Source organism: Cuculus canorus, chromosome 2 (assembly GCF_017976375.1).
Source record: "Cuculus canorus isolate bCucCan1 chromosome 2, bCucCan1.pri, whole genome shotgun sequence".
Taxonomy (NCBI): domain Eukaryota; kingdom Metazoa; phylum Chordata; class Aves; order Cuculiformes; family Cuculidae; genus Cuculus; species Cuculus canorus.
Genome location: NC_071402.1, coordinates 61,083,954 through 61,107,353, shown reverse-complemented (window position 1 = coordinate 61,107,353; position 23,400 = coordinate 61,083,954). Strand labels below are relative to the sequence as shown.

Below are 23,400 nucleotides of genomic sequence, written 5' to 3'. Positions count from 1 at the left end.
GTTGGGTAGCATTCAGATCAGAGCAGAATATCTAATGTTCTCACTGAATGCCCATGATACAGAAGAGTTTTTAACTACCAGCTCTGCCAACATCCGTCTCTGTTAGCTGGGGGATTCAAAAAGACACAGTGGCTGTGAGTCTGACCAAAAAACAGTGAATATGCTGCCAAGCCTCATTTTCCCAGCACCTCAGCCTTTCCTTGTTTTATAAGTTAGCTATCATCCATGCATCAAACTCTCTGTCACATGGAAAGGGTCAAAAGCATAGAAATTGACATTTGAATACTGGAAATACGGTGAGACTGGTTTCCATTGGGGTAAAAACTGCACATAAGTTGCAGTAGAAAAGCTGAAAACGAAGCAAGCACCATTTCAGAGAAAAATAATTTAGGTAGCCAGTTACAAGCCCACATCCAGTGTCTCTTAGTGTAAGAAAAGGAAAGCATGCCATTCAATTACATTTGTTAAAGACCACAGGTCCATCAGTTCTTCATCATAGTCAACAAAACAAATGGCAGCTGATCGATCTAGAATACTCAGAATCAATACAAAACTTCATGGCCACTTTAACTTTAGCCCAGTCTGGGCACTGTGTCTGGGCTTTATGCCAGACTAGCTGGTGTCAAAACCTCGGGCACTCCAGGAACTGGTGGATCTGTTCTCTTTTTCCCCTGCTATCCTACCTTCTCCGAAAACCAAAGAAGATACAGGTGATGACAAGAAAATGCTATCAACAATGCATGGTTTCTTCATCAGGTAGCTAGCTAGTCACTTTGATCTTCCAAAGTGCTCTCATTACAACTGGCCTAAATGTTTGCCCTTTAGCCTTTTCTAATTAAAATGCTATTTTAACAAACTCTCAGAAACTCATAGATTGGCTCCAGGTTGAAGACCATCTAAGAAAGGCCACATTTGTTCCCAAGCAACATGACCGTCCTATCATAGTGGGAGACAGGAGATTTCTGTTTGTAAAATGGGCTGCAGATTCACTGCAGCACAAAGCAACATCCCCTTGACAAGTCAAACAAACTAGATTAATAAGACTGTTAAGCACACACAATAATTTACTTCACTGGGGATTTGCAAATGCTTTGATGGATGCGAAGAACACAACCCCTCACTTCTTTCGTAGTCCCAGTCCTCATTTTCAAATTTTGTTATGACATAGTGAGAGACGTAAGTGAGACCGGGGCACTGAATCTTGGCAGGACTTTTCCCCCCTCTGTTAAAAGCAGCCAGTTTTTTATTACCAGCCCAAACTAAGGTTATATAAATTAATATTGGTAAAATGTTTTCCTATAATATTGAGAAAAAAACAAAACAAAAGTAGGAGGGAAGCATCAGTGCCTGGGGATTTTGTTTTAAATTCAAAATATCTCCTCTTTATTTAGATATATGTACAAGGATAAGACGGATCATATAGAAAGTTTTTTATGCAAAATGTGCAATTTATAGATGCAAGTAAACATGACTTTTTTATATACTAATTCTATTTAATTTGTAATCTTCTAAGATAGATTTTTATAATTCATTTTATTGCAAGCACTGTCACTCTGTGATATCTTATGCATATTTCTTTTTCAGTTGTAGCAAGTCTAATCATCCTACATTTTTCTGGGGCAACCAAAAAAGGAACAGGTATGTAAACTTCAGACGTTTTTCAGATATCATATTGGAGTCCAAAGTATAGATTTGAGTGGTTAGTTTAGTTCTTAAAATTTTTAGTAGTTCACCTACTTCCAGTGTCTGTTCATTTGTTTTGAGTATTAATGTTCCTGTTCACACAAAAACAGTGGTACTATTCTTGACAAGTTAGTAGCTTGACCCACAGCTACCTCTTACTAAAGACTGAGCTTGACTCTAACTAAAGGCTGAAAGTAACCCCACTTTCAAATCAGAATGTCCAGTTTGGGCACTGAGCTATCTACTTTTAGATCTTTTTGCCCGGTGAAACTGAATTTAAAATCTGAAGTTGGTGGGGGTACGAAGAAATTGTTAAAAGTTTTGGATGCTAAGTGTGGTGAGAGCCAGGAGGGGAGAATTGCTAAGCACTGTGTATGTCTGAATGGTCAGTCACCGCAGGCCTGGATTAATTTCAGGAAATTAGGATACGTGTCATACTCTGCTTGGATACTGGCCAGGAAGAAAAAGAAGGGCTTGCAGAAGATAAGACAGATCTGAAGTGGTCAAAATCATCCTTGGAAGGTGCCTGTCTCCAACCATTTATCATAAGAGGGAGCCTCAAACAACTTGCCTCTACACATTAGAGGCTTAAGTTAGATGGGAACTCTTTGGACACAGATACCATTTGGAGGAAACACAGAGGAGTGCTCTTTGGGCACCTGTGTGAGGTCTAGAACCTACTATTCTCCTTTTAATACAAGCCTAGGTATTTTCCCCTCTGAAGAATCTGTCTTATTTTAGCCTATTTTTTAAAGCATGGTGCCCAGGAAGTGATTCTTCATCTTCTTTAGCCTGAACAGACTCGAACCTTTGCCTCCAGGCTCTCTGCCAGGGTGCCGAAGGGAGTGCAAGTGTTTCAGGGCTACGAAGAAAGCAAACAAGAATGTCTGACTCTGCTCTCTGATGATTCACGTAGGAGAAGGAAAGTTCTGGGCTATGATTCTTGGCCTCAATGTTATTTATTAGTTTTACAGCAAACAGCAAGATAAAAATAATCTATGAATCAGAATTCAGGAATTCCCCTGTCTCTCTCTGCAGAGTGAATATACGAATGGTAAACTCATGTCTCCCATTTCTTGACCTGTTCCTATAAGGTTTGTATTTAAAAAGCAATAAAAATGTCTTACCCTAGACCTCCAAATGTCTTCTCTGCTTTGAAAAGAATGTTTTGAGTAAAAATTGTATATTTGTATGCTTAAAGAACAGTCTCATTTTCCCCCAGAGCAATGATCATACTCTTAGTCTCAACAGAAAAAAAGCTGAGGCCACTGACAGAAAGGGCTGTATTATTCTGTGAGAGAGTTCTAAGTGTCATAGGGACATAATAACTTGTGAGCTAATTATATGATGCTTAATATGATCATTTCACAGAAAAGCAAACTGCTTCCGAAGGACAGAAACCAGTGCAATGTGGAACTTGGACAAAATATGCAGAAGGAGGCTTCTTCACTTCTCCCAATTATCCCAACAAGTACCCTCCTGACAGAGAGTGTGTCTACATTATAGAAGGTGACCAGACGACGAATCTTTATATTCTGTCATCAACAGTATTAAGAAAAAAAAGAAAAGTGTTTCATTTCAGTATATGTGATGAGTAGGTAAAGCCTATACAATCATGATAAATCTTTTCAGGACACAAGATTTAGAGAAGCTCTATCTCTACACTTTTAGTCTTTTTTTTTTTTTTTTTTTTCCTGAAAAGTTTAAAAGAATTGCAGAGCATACCAAAAAATACTGGAAAACACTAGATTTATTTCCTGACATCACTCATAAATTAGTTCAGGTACTAAGTATGAATGAGTCACTTAATAATAAACACTATAATAATTTATTTCAGGATATTCAGAAAATTGATAGATTGTAAAATACTGTAACATGCAGAAGAAAGAATATTTTAAAATGATTAAAAAAAGTGAATACAGGAAATGAAAAGGCTTTTGACTTGCATGTAGTTATTTTAAATTTACCACAACTGAATCAGGGTTGTCAAACATAGCTGAGGCAAAGCACAGTAAAGAAAGTTATATAGAAAACATCCATACAGTGAGTGTAAAAATTATTTTCCCTACAAGTCTTCACAAGAAATGAAAATAAGTAAAAAAAACCCAAAAGTAAAACAGAAAAGAATAAACATTAGCACCAAACACTGTTAAGACAAAGGTTTTAAAGAGTAGACAGTCACAGGAATGGAAGTGATGTAAGAAAGTCTAGAGGTGTATTAGAAGTGAGCAAAACAGTTTCTTTTCATCAGTCTTGGCAGAAGAGATCTTGAAGGACTTATTGTAAAAATGAATCTATGAAAAGTAATGGAGAGTAGATACTGTCAGAGTTTTGTAGTAGAAAAGACAAATCAGGTAGAGAAAGTCACTGGAACCAAGAAGATTCATTTGTGTGTTGTGAATACATTTAAAATGCAACACCAACTATTGTTTTATTAAGGGTTGGGGAGAATTATTAACTACAAATGATGAAACCAGGAACTATAGAAATATTTATTTTACTAAAGATGGAGGTAGTTCCAAGAGAGATTTTCAAAGGCAGTAACTAATTTGACTTGTTACAGCTGCTTTGGAACTGCCCACTAGGAACTTCCAGAAATCAATCTGTCCTTTCCAAATCTAGTGCTCTTTTACTAAAAGAAATACATTTCATAAAACTCTTCCAGGGAAATGGTGGATAGTAAATGTATGTATAGGTTAGGGTAAAAAAAAAACCCCAACAACAACACAGAAAAATGACTGAAATCTTTGAATTTAACTTGAGTGATAGGGAATCTGACTGAAGTTGGAAGTAAAGAGATGATTATAAATCCTAAAGTCAAACAAGCCCTTTAAAAAAAGTTATGCTTTTCCAGTCGTCTCTCTTGAGTCCAGAACTTAACCAGACTTACAGTAAATATTTAGGTTCTTTTATGGTTTAGTTATTGATTTGAAATAAAAATACAATGCAAAAAAAAACCCCAAACAAACTACTTAGTGTTGTTAGATTGTTGTCTTTTTGCGTACATTAATCAAATGATCTTTCTAACATTCCTGCGAGACTGGGAAGAAGTAAGACTGCTTTATCTTCAATGAACATATGTGTATTAATATATAATTTGATGAAAAACATGCAGGCTGCACAATTTTATAGCTCTGATCTGTTTCTATTTTCTAAAAAGATCATTAATAGTCATATCTGAAAAATGTCACAAAAATGAACAGCGATATAGTAAGATATCTGAGCAATGTTATTTTCTAACTTAGCAGTTTTTAAAAATGTTGCAAGGAGAAACACTGAACAATTACAAAACATTTTATAGTCAATTAGTTGTCTACATTTATTCTTTTTACAACATGTAAAAATGGCAGAAAATGATAAAGAAGGCTAGCAAGTGGAAAATTTTCACCATATCTTTTATATTCTGTGGAATGCATTGGCATAAGATCCTGAAGTTAAAGAACTGCAAATAGCAAGGATTAATTATTTTATTAATAACAATATCATCGATGCCAGATAACAATCGAAGGAGTGGAAAATCCTTGCTAATCCAGGACATAAACATTCATTCAATTTTAGAGTAAGCCAGAAACATCTTTATATACCTCTTACTCCTTTCTTTTTATTAAGATACCAGCAGGCTTCAAACAGCTTTCAGATGATCTTGAATATGAAGTACCAAGCTAGGGGAACTGTCAATATGTCCATAATAGTATTCCTACAACACTATCTCTCCTTCGCATGTCTTAGAGAGTTCAGCTTACTAGGACTGCATATGCCATACTGACAGTTGTGTGATGTGAATTTAAATATGTATATGCATCACCAGGTTCCTTCTTGCCTGCTTGATTTCATTCCTTCATTTTTTGCTATCAAACACTATTTAGGGCGAATTCTGATGGCTTCCCTCAAACACAATTCCTACTGACTTTAGGTGACTTCAGTAAGGACTCCAGCGCGTAGTGTGTTATAATATAATTGAATTTCATCTCATGATACAATTTTTTCCCCCCACATTGTAGCTCTTCTTAAATGTATGCAAGCCTTTTATCATATCAAAATTACTCTGGTGTAGTAAAGAAGCTGGCAAAAATTGCTGTGATCATAGACTGTGGGTTTCTGAAAGAGAAGAGGGTTTCTGACTGCAGAGGCTTCTCTCCTGGCAGTCAAAGGCATACATAGATCAAACAGCTAGAAGTTTCTTGTTCTTTTCCTTTTTTTTTCTTCTTTTCTTCTGTTTTAGTAGTAATGATAATTAACTATTGGAACAACTAGTAATTTTCAAGTCCAGATTGGATAGCTTTATAAAAGAAATTCTACGGAAGTAATGAACTCAGTACAAAAATTACTATGCTATAGAGCAGCTTCTGGTGAATCCCGTCTGCCTTTCAAAAATGCATTGAGAATTTGTTCATTTATTCTTTCAGTCTTATTGGGTATGTATAAAATGTAGGAAATCACAGGGTGAACACATTAAATTCCTTCTTGGGCCTCATTTCACCCTTGTTTCACATCTTCATGACACTAACCTGGCAAAATTCACAGCTGCCCAGAAAAATCGCAGCAGCAGCAGCATTGGCCTTTGCCAGACTGCAGAAAATTTGGCACGTGTGCCCCAAAGAGAAGTTTGCACAGGAGATTCTGTAGAAGGAAAGGCTTTTTTTGTGTGTTAAAAATATTTGGGGAGTAGGATAGTCATTCTTTACACAGTATATCTTGGTTTGTAAATCCTGTAAGTGAAATTCTTCTAGGCTTTTATCCATTCTTCAGGTTTTAAATATTCAATGCTTACATATAAATATAGGTATAGACTAGTATTGCTAGTCTTCCACTTTATGTGTTTGTGGACATTACAGTTAGCTGTCTTGAAGGTCTTCCATATTTTCACTAAAGGTCGTTAAACTCTTCAATCCTAGATATTTCACTTCAATATTTCTAACACCTATGTATAGGTGTTAGAAAATGGTCACATATCACTGTACAAAAAAATCTCTGCTCAAGGTCCTTTTGTATTTCACAGTGATTTTTGTGTTCAAAACATTTTCATCAAAGCAAGGAATCCACTTTCAAAAAGAGGTTATAGGTGGCTTGCTTATCAATGATAGCTTTACAACCCAAAAGACCAAGGATGATTGACAACTATTAGTACTGTAGCAGCTCAGATAGATGGACATAGATGTTGAGTTCAGTGTCTCATTTCCATGGAGTCTGGTATATTGAATCAGATTTTTTGCTTAACTTCAGCTGTCAATTGCACAGATTTAGAGGTTGATCAGAATTAAAACCTTGTGGTTTTTTGCTGCAACTGTTCTACTGCAAGTTGGAATCCAGTGCCTTTTAATGAGTTGAATGTAAAATCTCAGGGCAGCACTTGTGTAAGATAATTAGATGAAAAATATGACAAGACATGCAAGCATTAAGTAGTCATTGCATGGTATTAAACATTTTTGAAGAAAGATAATTTGAAACTAAATATGGAAGATTTTTAACATTTAGAGTTAATTTTATGAAACAGCTTCAATGTATTTCATTTGGACTTTACAACAACTTTTCTGACATTGTGGCCACAGGAACAGTTTTGACGATGTGAATAAGAATACGAGAAATGATCACTCCAACCCTTCTTTTCTAATTAGATAGCCACATGCTAATCAAGTCTGGAAGAAATGAATATTGTGGGCTTTTTATTTGTTTAGTTTGGGGTTATTTTGTATGTACCTATATGTACATTATTATTAATCATTATTCTGGAACTGCTCTCACTGTATTTCTGTAAGTTTTACTGTGATTACTTTTGCACACACTTTGTTGCAAAAGCTTTAGCACAAGATATGTATTTATACAATAGTTGCTTGGTTTAGCCTGTGTTTAGCAAAGAAACCCTTTGCTAAAAACAGAGTATAACTCCGAAATGATACCTTTTTCACTAAAAAGATGTTAAAGTTTGGAGTTTGAATTATGTGGTGACATCATTTATGGTCATTTCCAGGAAGATATTAATTCTTTTATTTCTTTGGTAGATTATTGTGAACAAAACATTTAACTTTTAACTCTGAGTATTGCGCAAGATGAATCATGGAGGTGCATTCAAAAGCACACAATGAAAAGGTGCATGAATGCTTGTATTGTACCCCTTCTTCACTTTCCCCAATCTTTTGTGACTACCACAGTCAAAAAAACAGTAACCAAAGTATTGTCTTCCTCAGAAGAGTTTGGAGAGAGGACCTTGGTCTTTTTGGACTAGCTTGCAAAGTGGGCTGGGACATAGGCAGTACCTATACTAATACCTAAAACAGGTCAGGAAATATCCACTGGCATTAAGGCTGATGGGGACAATCACGCACTTGTACAGGTTAACTCCTTTCACCCTCCCAGTCAAGGGTAAAGATATAAAATGCTTCCTGTGAATGGTCCTTGACTGATGTGAACCACCACATCGTGCAGAAGAAGAGGTTTTGGCAGTTCTGGTGGGCATGGGCCAAAATGGTGCCAGAGGGTGATTATATTTAAAGGATGTGAATGATCAGTGGTGCAGTGCCCAAACTCATTCCCCAGCCTTGTTTTGTTTAGCAGTAGAGAAACAGTGCTAATAAATAGTCAATGTTCCGTTCTTAAAGTGTAGCAGCCTCTATGCATGGAAGCTTCAGGGAAAAATAGAAACTGTTTCTCAAGCTCTCCTTGAGCTCATGTGATTCTAATCCTTTAGCATGAATGGGGGTTCAGTAGGAAAAGCTTTGTCTTGACTTTGTTGAAAAAAAAAAAGAAGTAGAGAAGATTAAACTACAGCAATATACTACTCGTGAAACAATGTGAGCTTCAGGCAGCTGTATTCAGGAGGCTGTGAAAATTATGCAGTATTTTCTCAGTCCATAATTTCACTGAGTCAAGCAATATCATAGAATCATGGAATGGTTTGGATTGTGAGGGACCTTAAAGATCATCTAGTTCCAGCCTGTCACTGGACCGGGCTGCCCAAGGCACCATCCAACCTGGCCTTAAACACTTTCAGGGATGTGGCATCCACAGCTTCCCTGGGCAACCTGTGCCAGTGGCTCACCACTCTCATCATGAAGAATTTCCTCCTAATGTCTAAACTAAATCTTCCTCCTTCCAATTTAAAGCCATTCCCCCTCATCCTATCACTACATGCCCTTGTAAAAGGTCCCTCTCCAGCTTTGTTGTAGGCCCCCTTCAGGTTCTGAAAGGCAAATATAAGGTCTCCCCGTAGCCTTCTCTTCTCCAGGCTGAACCCCAACTCTCTCAGCATAGGAACAGTGCACCCAGGGATGCTGCATCTGTTAAGATTTGTAGAGAAACCATGATTATTTCCCCTCCTTTTAAGAAAATACTATCAATTAACTACTAACTATTTTGCTTTATGTATGAGATGCCAGGGAATATTTGTTCATAGAGATCATTCTGACTTCCACTAGTCTTAAAATATTTTTTGTGTCTAATTAAATGGCCAATATAACATTTCTTCAAGGCTCTCAGTAGAACATAGTTTGCTCTTTAGTTAGGCATTAATTTTGCTTCATCCTTGTCTAGTTTCTTAAGTGAGAATTCACTGCAGTTGTCCTTATGTTTCAAATGAGATGATAAGTAATTCTGAGTATAAGCAATTAAGGCTCAAACTGACTGGAGTACACATAGGAACAGAATTTGCCCTTATTATTGTAGCGCAGTTATGATCATTCTTCTTTTCTTCATCTTTGTGAACATTTGGTAAAAAAGTAATCTGATTAACATTCCCCTCCCTCCCCCAATGTAAGAAAACACTGTTTTCCAGGTGCAAAAATTTCTTGGAAAGATTTTTAAATTAATTGTTCCTAAACTATTTTGCTTTACATCGTAGATATTTCTCTAAGTTTTTCAAGAACTGCTATCATGAGCACTTTTTAAAAGAAGAATGAACAAGTAATGTCATGGTGTAAATTTTTAAAAAATGTAAATGTACTTTTTTCAAACAAGTTTTTAAACAAAATGTTAAGATGCATTAAAAACTGATATATTTGTTTTTCTTGAGTTTTGTTATAGGTTTGAAAGGTCTTGCTTAGAAAATAATAAGATCATTCTCTTTTTCATCTCTAGCTGCCCCTAGACAATGCATTGAACTACACTTTGATGAAAAATATTCCATAGAACCTTCTTGGGAGTGTAAATTTGACCATATTGAAGTACGAGATGGACCTTTTGGCTTTTCCCCAATCATTGGACGTTTCTGTGGACAGCAAAATCCACCTATGATAAAATCCAGTGGCAGATTCCTATGGATTAAATTTTTTGCTGATGGTGAGCTGGAATCTATTGGGTTTTCTGCTCGGTATAATTTTACACCTGGTGAGTACAAACCATCACACTTTTTTAATAGAAAAAGCTTGGCGTAGTACTTTGATAATGATGTATAATTGTGCTGTTGAAAAATGACTTTGACTAGAACTATGTTTATTATAAAGGAAAATATTAACAGATAGGAAGATGATACAAGATAGATATATCTTTTGCATAACAACTCAGACTTATTCAGGGAAGAAATTTTCCATACAGTTTTGTCCAATATGTGTTTGTACAGCTTCTGCAGCATTTAGCAGAATTGTTTTCAATCAAATTCTATTACAGAAAATTATTCAAAATTTTTAATGGGAAGTTATGTGCTTTATGCTTGATTGTTACACTCTGTGGCTTTTCTTTCAAAATTATCATTGATAAAGTATGCTAATAAAAAAGTGTACTTATCTCAGAAAATTCCATCATTGCTTTTCCACTTCACCAATCATTTCCCCAACTGAGAAGTGGGATAGTTCTCCTTTTTCAATAAAGAAAACTATTACAAATATTGCTAGAGGAAGTGTGGGGTTCAAACAATAAATGTATAAAATATTTTTTAAAACAATTATAGATCTTACTTGTAATTTTACAAGTATTCCTTGTCACTTTTTACATTTAATTCATTAAAGTAAAACAAAATTCATAGTCATACTTTCAATTAATTTCTTTCCTCTGCCCATTTATTAACAAAAGATTGCTAATTCTAAATTTCATTTTTGGCTGCAGCTCCACTGTACTGCACTGCACTGCTGGATTTGACGTAGTTCTGTACCTTTTTATGTATTGAGTGATGAGTCATACCTTAATATAGCTTACTCTAAAGTACTGTAATTATTATGTAATTTTGTCAATTATGTCACTATTGTTTCAGCTAACTTGTTTCAGGTGGAACAATATTCTTTAAAATATATGCTAAAATTAACAGGCCACAAATTCTGCTTGCTTAATTGTTCCGGTAGTGTCATAGAAGACAGCAGGATTACTTCAATTTTCCTGTATGTGATTTTCTTTCCCTAATGCAAGGAAAATAGCTATAAAATTACCCAGCATAGTTCAATTTCCTTTTAAATCAAAGACACTGTCTTCCAGAGGGTAAACATCACAGGTTCCAACAGCAACAGAACACAGAATTTCTGTGGCAAATAAATAAAATGATAGCCAGATACATGTATCTATTGTAAATGCAAAGGCAATGGATGAATTTTTACTGAAATCCACATGTACACGCTTGTCTCTTAAAAGTGAGTTAAATTTGTATCTCTCATTTAGCATGGCTCTATAGGCTTTTGCCATTTTCCTCCCCACCTCCACCAAAAGTTCTCTGCTTTAGATATCATGTCTTTCTTGTTTCAAAAGGTTACATATTATGGTTGAAAAGATGCTCATAGCACAATCTGCAGCTTATTCTGTCAAGTGAAAAACAATTTCGTGGAACATGTTTTATCCTTCTTCCTTTTCTATGATGTAAGGTGGATTTCTACAAAGAGATCAATGCTAGTAAATTGCTAAAGCAGCATAAATTATTCTAGACTTCAGATGGAATAGATATGTCTTCCTTTTTTTTTTTTCCTTTTTTCTCCTCTCCATAGATTTCAATAGGAAGTTCTGCAAATGTTATTTGCAGATATTCAATATTTCCTGATATATAGGAAGCAGTTCTCATTCTAAATGATTACTTGACCGGTCCTTTATCATGTAGGCAAAGATAGGGCTTGACCTTTTGAGTTCTGTTGTCCAAATGTGTGCAGTGGGAGGCGTCACTGACAACACATCAAAAAGACACTTTCAAGACTGTATGAAAGAGCAACATAGTGAGAAGTTACCTCCAGAAATTATCATCTAAAAAAGTAGATCCATCTTGGGTAATGCCAACTTATGAAATTAAATTATGAACAAAGGAGATACTAGAAGAAAAATTTCTGTTAACCTCTCTTTAAAGAACGTCAAGAAAATTATTCAAAGGAAAGAATCATTTTGAAACTATTGGTGCCTATAGCAGCTGAACACGCTGGCAAAGTGGGGGGTTTTGCATCCATCTCACTGGGCGCAAGCAGCATGTGCTGCCTAACTGCAGCCTGTATAGGGGAGGCTTTCTCTGTTCTATTGACATGCACAAGATAGCTGTTTCTTTAGTACCAGCTATGTTTCCCACCTGTGTGGTCCCCATCCAGCCCTGAAACGTTCCTGCCATTTGTGCTTTTGGTGTCCTGATGCAGGCTCAGGTTTCTTGATAAAGATGAGAAATATGATGTTGAATGTGTGAGTGTGTGGCAAGATTTAAAGAAAAAAAAAAAAAGTAAATTTGACTAAACTGAAGCAGCAATCATTTATTATTATTTGAATGGTACTTGGAGAAGCAGGGATAGAAATTATTTACTGTGTCTCCAGGGTGTACAAAACCAGATAACTGGGTGAAGGTGAAAAAAATATCAATTAGGGTATCAGGAAAACTGTTCCCGTGAAGATCTATTAATCTGTACAATTGGAAAGAGCCTTGCCACCTGAGGCCTTTTAGAAGTAGTTTGGACTAAATCCTAAAAAAGGAAATTATATAGAGCTATCCTAAGGCATAAACTAATATTTTGCAATTACTAGCACTTCTCTGTTTAATAGTTTCTTTGACTTGAAATAGTTGGAACTCCATTCACCGATGCAAAAGTCCAGTGGAGTTTCAGTAGACTCTCGACAGGCTGGGGTTTCAGGCATCTTGAAACAAATGTAATTTGCCATAAATTCTGTATTCTAAAAGCTGAGCTGTAGCAGAATAAACAATTCTAATGACAAATACAGAGCTACAAACAAAACCAATACAAACACATTCAGCGAGTCGTAAAATTACTGAAAATTTTGTAAAACAAAAGTTCTTTCTTAAGAGAATAATTTAGGCTTTCATTTGTATGATTTTATAAATTATAGGGCTAAGAAAGATATGGCTGAATGAAGCAGTATGTATGGCATAAGGATTGACTATTTTGAATGTCAAAACTCTAAATTAAGGGAAGAAGCTGTCATTATATATATTATTACGGCTAAATACCAGTAAATTACCAGATGCAATCTGTATGTAAAGGAAATTTTCAACATTTTTGTATACATGGAAGTTTTTGAGCAAAAAAACCCCATATTTACTCTTCATGTACTATTTTATTTTTTTTATTGTTAAATGCTGACTAACTGTGATAATTTCTAAGTGGAACTATCCGAACCTGTGACACATCTATAAATGTATGCAAACATTTTGTTGTTTGTTTGAAAATCTCACGTATAAAAGAAATAATGTAACAGGCTACAATACTTTCAGGTTGCTCTGGTTCATTTTGAATGGATATATGATTTGCTAGAGAAAGACACATGAGACAAGTCATGTGTTAATATTTTTTGCTCTTGTTTTGTCATTCTTTGGGTCATATAAAGGCCTACACTTGAAATTTCACTTCACATTTCTGGGTCCTTGGGCTCAATCTGTTTCCCTCAATTTTGTTTTAAAGTTATGTTTCAAGAGCATTTTCTGAAAAGGTGCTAAATCACCATTTTGTGTAGAAAAATTCAAGTGTTACTTCAAGGGGACTTGTACTTGAAAACCACTCTTTAAAATGAGTATTTTTTTCGTGTAGACAAGTATTGAGACAGAGAGAGGATATGTTTATTTGAGCTTTCTTACTCAGCTGGAATAATCAGATTTCTGTTTATCCTGGACCCTGATTTTGCAGGACAGTGGCTTAAGATAGCACATCATTACTTTCAGTTCCTTCACTTAATAGAAGCCATCTGTGTTTTTATTTAGCCTCATTAATATAAAGGTCAGTCAGTAATGTTTTCTGTTCAACTGCCTGATAATGGAAAAAAAAAAACAAACAAACAAACAAACCAGCTTTATAATCTTATGTCCCCAAAATTGGAGTGTAAAACGCTGTCTAATCAGAATAAGAGGACTTTTGCATCCTCGTTGTAGTGATACAAGTAGCTGTAGAATGTCAGAGAAATAGAATAAGGACATCATTTATCCTGAGGAAAAGAAAAACAACCAATTTTTTTCCTGATTGAAGAATTTCCATGTTTTAGGACTGATGAAAACTTTAGTGTGAATTTATTAAATTCAGTCACAGTTCTAAAGAATTTAGATAAGATACTGGCAGAACATTTTGCCATCTAATGTCCATGTACTGTCTTGTCCCTCTATATAAGGAAAGGGCACTTCACAAGCATATGGGACAGCTGAATGCTTGTGGGTGCTTGCTTACTTGCTTTTACTTATTCTTTTATTTATGTTTCTGTTCTCTTCTGAACTTTGTCTGACTGCTTCTAAGATAACATTAGGAGTTATAATAGCTTTTCATAAAATCATAGACTCATAGAATAGTTTATTTGGAAGGGACCTGTAAAGAACACCTAGTCCAGCCTCCCCCTGCAGTAAGCACGGGCATCTTCAGCTAGATCAGGTTGCTCAGGATGCCGTCCAACCTGTCCTTGAGTGTTTCCAGGGATGGTATGTCTAACACCTCTCTGGGCTACCTCTTCCAGTATTTCACCATCCTCATAGTAAAAGATTTCTTCCTTATATCTAGTCTAAATCTAACCACTTTTAGCTTAAAATCCTTGTATTATCACAACAGGGCCTACTAAAACGCTTGTCTCCATCTTTCTTATAAGCTCCCTTTAAGTATTGAAAGGCCACAATGTGGTCTCCCTGGAGCTTTCTCCAGGCTGAACAACTATAACTCTCTCAGTCTGTCCTTATACAAGAGGTGTTCTATCCTTCTGATCATTTTTGTGGCCCTCCTCATGGACTTCAGCGGGTCCATGTCTTTCCTGTGCTGAGGACTCCTGAGTTGAATGCACACCCCATATGGAGTCTCACTACAGCAGAGGGGTAGAGTCACCTCACCTGACCTGCTGGCCACAGTTCTATTGATGCAACCCAGGATACAGTTGGTTTTCTCGTCTGCGAGCACACATTGCTTGTTCACGTTCAGCTTCTCATCCACCAGTACCCTCAAGTCCTTCTTCACAGGGCTGCTTTCAATCCCTTCATCCCCTAGCATGTATTGACACCAGTACTTGCCCTAGTCCATGTGCAGGACCTTGCAGCTGGCTTTGTTGAACCTCATGAGATTTACATGGCCCCACTTCTCCAGCTTGTCCAGGTTCCTCTGGATGGCATTCCATCCCTCAAGCCTGTCAACTGCGCCACTCATCTTGGTGTCATCTACAAACTTGTTGAGGGTACATTTGATCCTGCTGTGTATGTCATTGATGAAGATATAAAACAGCACTTGTCTCAGTATGGACCCGAAGGATACCACTTGTCATTGATCTGCATCTGAACATTGAGCTGTTGACCCTCTTGATGTGACCATCCAACCAATTCCTCATGCACCAAACAGTCCATCCATCAAATCCCTCTCTCTCCAATTCTGCAAGAAGGATGTTGTGGGCTACTATGTCAGAGGTCTTACAGAAGTCCAGACAGATGTCATCCATAGCTCTTCCCTTGTCCACAGATATAGTCACTCCATCATAGTAGGCCACTGGGCTGGTCAAGCAACCACTTTATAATCCAATAAAGTTTTCTGAGAAACAATAAATAATCTCAGAGCCCTCCAACTTTGAATGAGTCAACACTTTTTCTTTGTAATCAGAGTCAGGTTTGAAATTATAAGAAATTACTCATTAAAACTGTTCCTTTAAACTTTTTACCCAGAACCTTCTAATCTTTAAAAAAACATTGTGAATTTGTTTGATTTATTGAGTTTTGTAACTAATTCAAATTCTTATAAGCATCTTCCTTGAATTATGAACTTGTAGTGTGCTCATATGAGTGTGCAACCATCAGCTACTTCATTGCTGTTTACAACGTATTAAGGTATCTGATCCTTGAATCAATGAGAAGGAATTTCACTGTAACCTCTAAGATGACACATTTGCATGTTACATTGAAAGTCATGATCAGCTACATATATATTGTCTTTTCAAGAGAATTTGATTTGCATTGTGCTATTCTATATATTACATTAATTTACATGAACTGTAGGCCCAGAGTATTTCATTACCATAAATATGAGAATGCAATGGGATAATATGTTTATTTTAAATTTTGAGTGAAATATAATTCCTTCTGTGGAGCAAATGAGTATCTAGAAGAGCTCTTGTTATCATATATTTATATTTTTCATTCTACAATACCCAAAAGTCAGCTAAAAAACTTCCTGTTTTAGAAAAACTTGCATGCTGGGAGTATCATATTACCAAGAGAAAGAAGCTGAGTACTTAAGTTCCTACTGTGTTGAGCTTTGCTGTACAAATAACAGCAACAGAAATTAAGATGTAGTTTTAAGTATTCTAACATTAGAAGAAAGAAACTTGTTGCATGGATTAATAAGCTGCATTAACTAGGCATATCAAAAGTGCATTTTTATTAGCTGTGTATGAACACGAGAGTGAAGGGGCTTTCCAGTTCGTGCAGTGTTGTCTCACACACTGAGACTGCAAGCGGCAAGTTTCCAACTCTTGTCATAAATGCTTAAATTTATAACCATCTATTGATAGATCTTAAAAGAATTTCAGAGTTGATATTATTTGAGTATTTTCTGCTTCACCTAGTGTTATGGAAGACTGTTCCAGGATCCATATCATTAGGAATATTAATTCTAATTTATTATCTAAAATTATTCACATTTAGTTTATGTCTTTGCCTTCTTATACCGATGTAACTTGTTACCTTTGAAACCTTTTTTCTTGACAGAACTATAGGCCCTAGTAGTGCCCTGAGCTTAGAGATTGCAGCAATATATTTTTAAGGTGTCAGTTTCCTTGCTTACAGAAGCCAAATTCTTTTTATGCCATAGGCTCTTTGTCCTCTTGTCATCGGTGCCACCACACTTCCCTCCAAAAATTTCTTCTCTGTTTCAGTTCCACAACAAGCTGAATATAGACTTCTAGAGAAAGTTTACTAGGAAATTGTACTGTAGTACAGGTATAAAAAATGCTTTTTTACCTGTACAGGAAATACCTCTCTTGATACGTAGATGATCTCACCAATAAAATTGATTAGGTTGTTGCATTTCTAAATATTATTTATCTGGGAGGATCCTTTAACAAGCTTAGGTGTACATTCAAAAATAATACTAGAAAAGCAAAATTTTTTGATTAAGCTGTTTTTTTACTCCCCCATTGTCATAACTTTCAAAATAGTTTTTGCTATTATTACAGAACAATTAAAACAAAATATTAGAAGAAGGAGGATTTTCCTAAAATAGGGTCCTTTTTTATGTTGTTTCCCATAAGTATACACTTTTGGCTTTATGCAAATACTATACAAAATTAGCTTAACCTTAAATCTGTTATAGAGTGATTATCCTTTCCTTTAAACACTTGCAAAATATGGAAATAATCAGTAAGCCCTAGGAATTTGTTTTTCCTATTAATTCTTGATTTCTCTGTGATGTTTATGAAACACTTTGAAGTGGCAAAGCAGGGAAAATAATATGGAATTTGTACTGAACAGAAAGCCTGGGTAGTTGTCTTCCATAAGTGTTTGGAAACAATTTGTTTACAATGAGAATTAGCACTACTAATACACATATTCAAAACAGCACCTCCAAACCCTGTTGTTAAACAACTTACTTGGTGGTTCTCCTTCAAACATTTTAGCACTTGTTTCTTCAGGGAAAAAATGAGAAACTTCATACCTCATATGTAATGAGTAAAAAGTTTTTGAATCCTCCTCAAAGTTGTTCCATTTCTTCTGACTTCTTTTTTTGGCAGATTTTCTAATAGCTTTTACTGGGATGGGCTTCTGGCAGATTGTGTTATGGCCTCATCCTGGCAACATTTTTGTCTCTTAGTAGTTTCTTTTAGTGACCTTGGCTATATGTATGTGTGCAGAGATTCTGCTGACATTCAAGCAATTCTTTTCCTTTACATATCTACTCCTTAAGCCGTTGACTTTTCATCTTTATGTATTGTATCTACAGGTTTCTGAGGTGTTAACAGGTATAGCCAATAAATCTTGACAATCACCTCAGTGCTTTTGTCTAATCAGCACGTCTATGGCTCTTCTGTTAGGCAGAGAAACTATTTTTTATTCTAGCCACAGAACTGCAAGAAGCCTGATTCTTTAGCTGCCTGTATAGAAAATGATGCTTTTATGTTAGATACAAACCCACATTTATATCACTTGTTTTCAGTCACCCATATTTGTTAATTTGATATTTGCATAAGTTAAAGTAACTGTGATGATTTTGCTGTTATTGTCTGTTCATTTAATGAAGTATTTCTCAATTCTGACAGCAATAATTAAGGATCTTTATTGTCATATGTAGCTTTCCTCAGCAGATTTTTTTACTCTTTGAATACTGCTTCTAGCTAATTCTCCTTAAAAAATGCACACAAACCTCTGTTAGAAAGCTTCCAGTCTTCTCTAACCAGTATAAAGAGTTCTTACCCAGTAATTAGTAGCTTTGTCATCTTGGGAAAAGCCAGTTGTGTTTCTGTTTCTAGGACTGAATATTTTTGCACTATGCAATGCTTAGTAAATGAGCAAGCATGTCAAATTCAAAATATATCTTCTCTTAGGCTTTGTTGTGTATACTCATCAACTGTTGAGCATTGGTTCTTTTTCTTAGAGTAGTAGTTACAATTTTTGTTAAGAGGTGATATTGATGCCTATGACCAATGCTGATTTGTTTACTGTCTGTTGAGAAATGCAGAATATGTAATTCTTTCATCTCAGGTATCACATATGAGCTTCTTTCGTGCTCAGGTTCAAAAGTAAGAGTGTGCTTCTTTCAATTCAGATAGAAATTTTATCTTTTTTGTAAAGAAACTTTAGCTGGCCCATTAGAGTACCTTTGATCTGTCTTCTCTTTCTGTCTTATTATGTGATATCAAAGACCCCTACTTTAATGGGGAAGAGAAATGCTGTCATGCATAGACCTTACCATGTGAGGAACAGAGATACAAGGATTTCTGTGAGAGTCAGATATCATCTCTGTGCCTAATTCTAGGCAATGTGTGCATTGCTAGACATAAACCTGGTGGAAAATCAAGAGCTTCAATCAAGTCTCAGAACACCCGGACTTATTCGTATCTGTTTTTACATTTTCTTTCACTCTCCCTCTCTGTACAGTTATAACCTACCTCAAGCTACCGACAAGCTCTTTTTACTGTATATATCTTTACCTTATACGTAGACTAAGAAGCTATGAACAAACCTCATCTCAGCAGTGTTAACTGATGTTGTCTATACAATAAAGGCAGGTATGTTATTCTAAAAATTATGACAAATTGAGGAAGTGAGAAGGTGAATTTTTCAAGTCCAATCTTAAAAGAATCCAAGCTTTCAAATATGAAAATCTATATGGAGGGGTTTATAATGGCAGATATGAATCATAGAATCATATAATGATCTGGGTTGGAAGGGATCTTAAAGGTCATCCAGTTCCAGCCCCCCCTACCATGGGCAGGGACACCTCCCACTAGACCAGGCTGCTCAAGGCCCCATCCAACCTGGCCTTGAACACTTCCAGGGATGGGACATGCACAACTTCCCTGGGCAACCTGTGCCAGTGGCCCACCACCCTCATTGTGAAGAACTTCATCTTAATGCCCAATCTAAATTTTCTTCCTTCCAATTTAAAGCCTTTCCCCCTCATCCTATCACTGCACGCCCTTGTAAAAATCCCTCCCCAGCTTTGTTGTAGGCCCCCTTCAGGTACTGGAAGGAGACTATAATGTCTCCCCAGAGCCTTCTCTTCTCCAGGCTGAACAACCCCAACTCTCTCAGCCTGTTCTTATATGGGAAGTTCCTCTGCTCTCTGATCACCTTTGTAGCCCTCCTCTGGACCCGATCCAACAGTTCATATCCTTCTTATGTTGGGGATTCCAGAACTGGATGCAATAATGCAGATAGGGTCTCACAGGAGCGGAGTAGAGGGGTAGAATCACCTTCCTCAACCTGCTGGCCACACTCCTTTTGATGCAGCACAGGATACAGTTGGCCTTCTGGGCTGTGAGTGCACATTGTCAGCTCATGTTGAGCTTCTCATCAATTAGAGTCCCCAAATCTTTCTCTGCAAGGCTGCTCTCAGTCACGTAGCCCCCATCCTGTATTTAAATCGCATGTTGCCCCTGTCTAGGTATAGGACCTTGCACTTGGCCTTGTTGAACCTCACGAAATTCACACAGGCCCACTTCTCCAGTTTGTCCAGGTCCTTCAGGATGACATCCTGTCCTTCTGGTGTGGCAACTGCACCTCTCAGCTTGGTGTCATCTGCAAACTTGCTGAGCGTGCACTCGATCTCACTGTCTATATCATCAATTAAAGCATTAAACAGCACTGGTTCATCCAAGAGTCACCTTTGTATTGTGAGTGGTGGTTAGTGTTTGTGAATGCTAAGTAGATTAAAGAGGGTGTTTTCTTTATAATATTAATTCACATTATGGACAGATATTCCTTTAGAATCTCATAATATTTTTGTGGTCAACGTAGTAAAGTTGAAAAATGTTCAGCCACCAAATACAGAATGGTACAAGTGTCTGACACCCCTATTTAAAGGTCCAGAATTTGCTAGCGTCCTATGGTCTGTTTCTGTTTTGTCTAATAATGTCATTTACACAGTGGAAAAAAAAAAAAGTCACATAATTTTCATTCCTGCAGATCTTTGAAATCATCTTTTAATGCAGAATGCCACTAGGACAGGTAATGTTTTCTTTTATTTGGGAAAGCCAATATGGTTTTTTTTTTCAATTTATCATGAATGTGTAAGTATTTCCAAGTTGCACATTATTTTTTTGTGACAACTCTAAATGCTAGTTGTCTCGCTGCAAAACCTATTCAGTTCACTAAGGCCCCTGATGTAAGAATATCAGGTACTACAGTTTAACAATGTAATCTATCAGAAATCTCTGAAAGTACTTTCTGATATGCCCAAGATAATTCCAAAAAACAGTTGCTTAAGTTTGCTATGCTCAAATGCAGCACTGACAACCCACTAAATCTAGTCCCAATTTAGCAGAGAACTTCAAGCAGTCTATATTTTAGCATATACATAAATCTGGGTAATCTCTAGATTTGGTTACTTCTTAAAGATAAATACATTTTTAAATACTGTCGTCCACTTTTTTTGTCTATTGAGCTAAGTCAAAATAAAATATTTATTTATTTTGGAGAACTGAACTACTTTTTCTTCAACTCTTTTCATGAATTAAAATCTATTTTTCTCCCTTCTCATAAATTGTGTGATATCTATATATTAATTCAGTGTTTTCCTGTTTCATCAAAATCACACTAATAAAGCCTGAAGTAGGCTCAGCTTATTCACTAACTTCCAGTTACCACTTGTTTTCATATTCTGTTTCAGCGAGTTGAGTTTTTGTTGGAGACAGAACATCATGATTAGTGATTTTTCTGTGTTCCTGTTCTTCTTCTAGATACCCTTGTCCCTAAAAAAATCACCTGTCAATTCTCTGAAATGAAATTATTCTCTGTATGTAAAAATGTATGATGTTCTTCAACCATGCTTAGAACTGAATTCATTCAGATGAGTTTTTTGGTCCAACTCAGTTTGTCATTCAGGTTTACAAGTTGTAAAATGAAGTGATAACAGTTCTGCAACAATTTGCAATGAGTGCCGGTTCCAATCCTTGGATTTCAAATTTCAAACATAAATTAAATTTTCTTGTAGATTTTTACTACATTCCCACAACTTAAGCTTGTGGTAGTGCATCCATTGCCACATGGTTTTTTTAAAATAAAAATGGAGCAGTACTTAAGGATAATTTTTTGAAAAAGACAATTATATTTTCATAGAAAAGAGGCCTGTGATTTTTTTTTGTGTTATTGTGTGCTCTTTTCTCTGAAATTTGGATTTAAGTCCCCAGACAATATCTCTGCAAACAAGTAGTACCTAGGGAAAGCCAAGATGATGTTTAGTGTCTTGCTCTTTCTGCAAATTCTCATCTCCTTGCTCTACTGATTTTGGAACTCGGTTGAAGCCAGGAATGAGAAGCTATTGCTTTTACCTCATCCCTTTGCAATAATGAAAAAACTCAGATCTCTTGAGCTTGAGCTATCTCAGCTGCAGATCTCCCAGAGAATGGTGTCTGTCTTACATGCTATATGTTGTGGGCAGCTATAACTATTTATTACTAGTTTATTTACTCATTTGTTTATTCAGCAATCTGCAGACATTTAAGCACCTACATTCTCTGTTCATTTATTTTCTCAATTCATTTAGGACCAAGCATAAAGACATGTAGGTGGGTGAGACATCTGTTGAAATAAACAATAGTTTAAGCAAAAGAACTAGATTTAGGAGATTTCAAATTTAAATTGATTTTTCTTTTTTGACCTAGTGATTTGTTATCTTTCAATTACATTTTCCATATTTGTTTTGTCTGCCTTTTCTTTCCCCTCTAGCTAAAAACAAATCCTTCCAAAACTTGACTGCTGGCTAGAAATTACATCTTATTAATAAAAATGAGATATTTTTATTTTATTACTATAAGAAAATATTTAAAACCGACTTCAAAACTTGCATTCATAATTATTGAATGATTGCTACAGGGTTCCTTAACACCTCTTTTGCTCCTAAAGGTTTTTTGCTTTTTCCCCTAAAGTGGTTTCACTGCATTCCATTGTTTATTTAACTAGTATAGTCTGATGCATAAAAGCATTTTCTACAACTTCATACAATACAGAAAAGATTTCATCTAAACAGACCAAATTCTTCTTTAGTTTAAGAATGAGACATCTATTTATGCTAATGAAGTTGGATGTATGGTCAGGCACATTGGGTTTAGTCTTGTATTCTTGTCTGCCATATTTCCAAACTGTTTTGAGAGTGCTTTGTGATTATATGGACATACAGTCTCACTGAGAACCTTTCATTAAAAATATGCCAATCATTCATAATCAAATTGGATAACATTATTGTTAACAAAACTACATCTGCCCTTACAAAAGCAATTCCCAAGTCAGACATTGTGTGTTTCTTATTAAAAATTCATGATATAATCAATACTACAAATATTCAAGTACACAAATATCTTTTGAAAGAAAAATTCAGTGCCCTCATATTGTTCTTGCTCTGAAGGCCCTTGCTGGTCTTGTCAAATGCACTTGGTTTACATGTCCACAGCACAGTCTGAAATTTTCTAGGTAAACGAGTACTTGACATCAGCATTTACTCAAATAGATTTGTAGAACATAATTTATCTTCAGTGAGACAAAATGTTTTGGTCTGTGCTACACAGACTGAAATACACTTTTGATTATTTTCTTTTTTTTTTTATATTTAGGGTGATGAAATCTACCAAACAACTGAGAAAGTCACTGAAAGGAATAAATTAATTGCAAAATAGTAAAAATAAGTAAACAAATGTTTTTGATCAACATTTGATAAATATTGC

The 23,400-nt window shown here is 35.8% G+C and overlaps 1 protein-coding gene across 20 annotated transcripts in view; it reads left to right on the top strand.

Annotated features, from left to right (window-relative positions):
* NETO1 (neuropilin and tolloid like 1) overlaps positions 1-23,400 on the top strand; it is an 81,122-nt gene that overhangs the window by 3,062 nt on the left and 54,660 nt on the right. For all 20 annotated transcript variants that reach the window (XR_008448595.1, XR_008448592.1, XR_008448591.1 and 17 more), the window contains exons 2-4: positions 1,585-1,638; positions 3,055-3,192; positions 9,754-10,002. Coding sequence is in view for 3 of the 20 variants with exons in the window: in XM_054059059.1 (XP_053915034.1) it covers positions 1,585-1,638; positions 3,055-3,192; positions 9,754-10,002 (441 nt within the window). In the remaining 17 variants the exon portion in view is untranslated. The remainder of the gene's footprint in view (positions 1-1,584; positions 1,639-3,054; positions 3,193-9,753; positions 10,003-23,400) is intronic.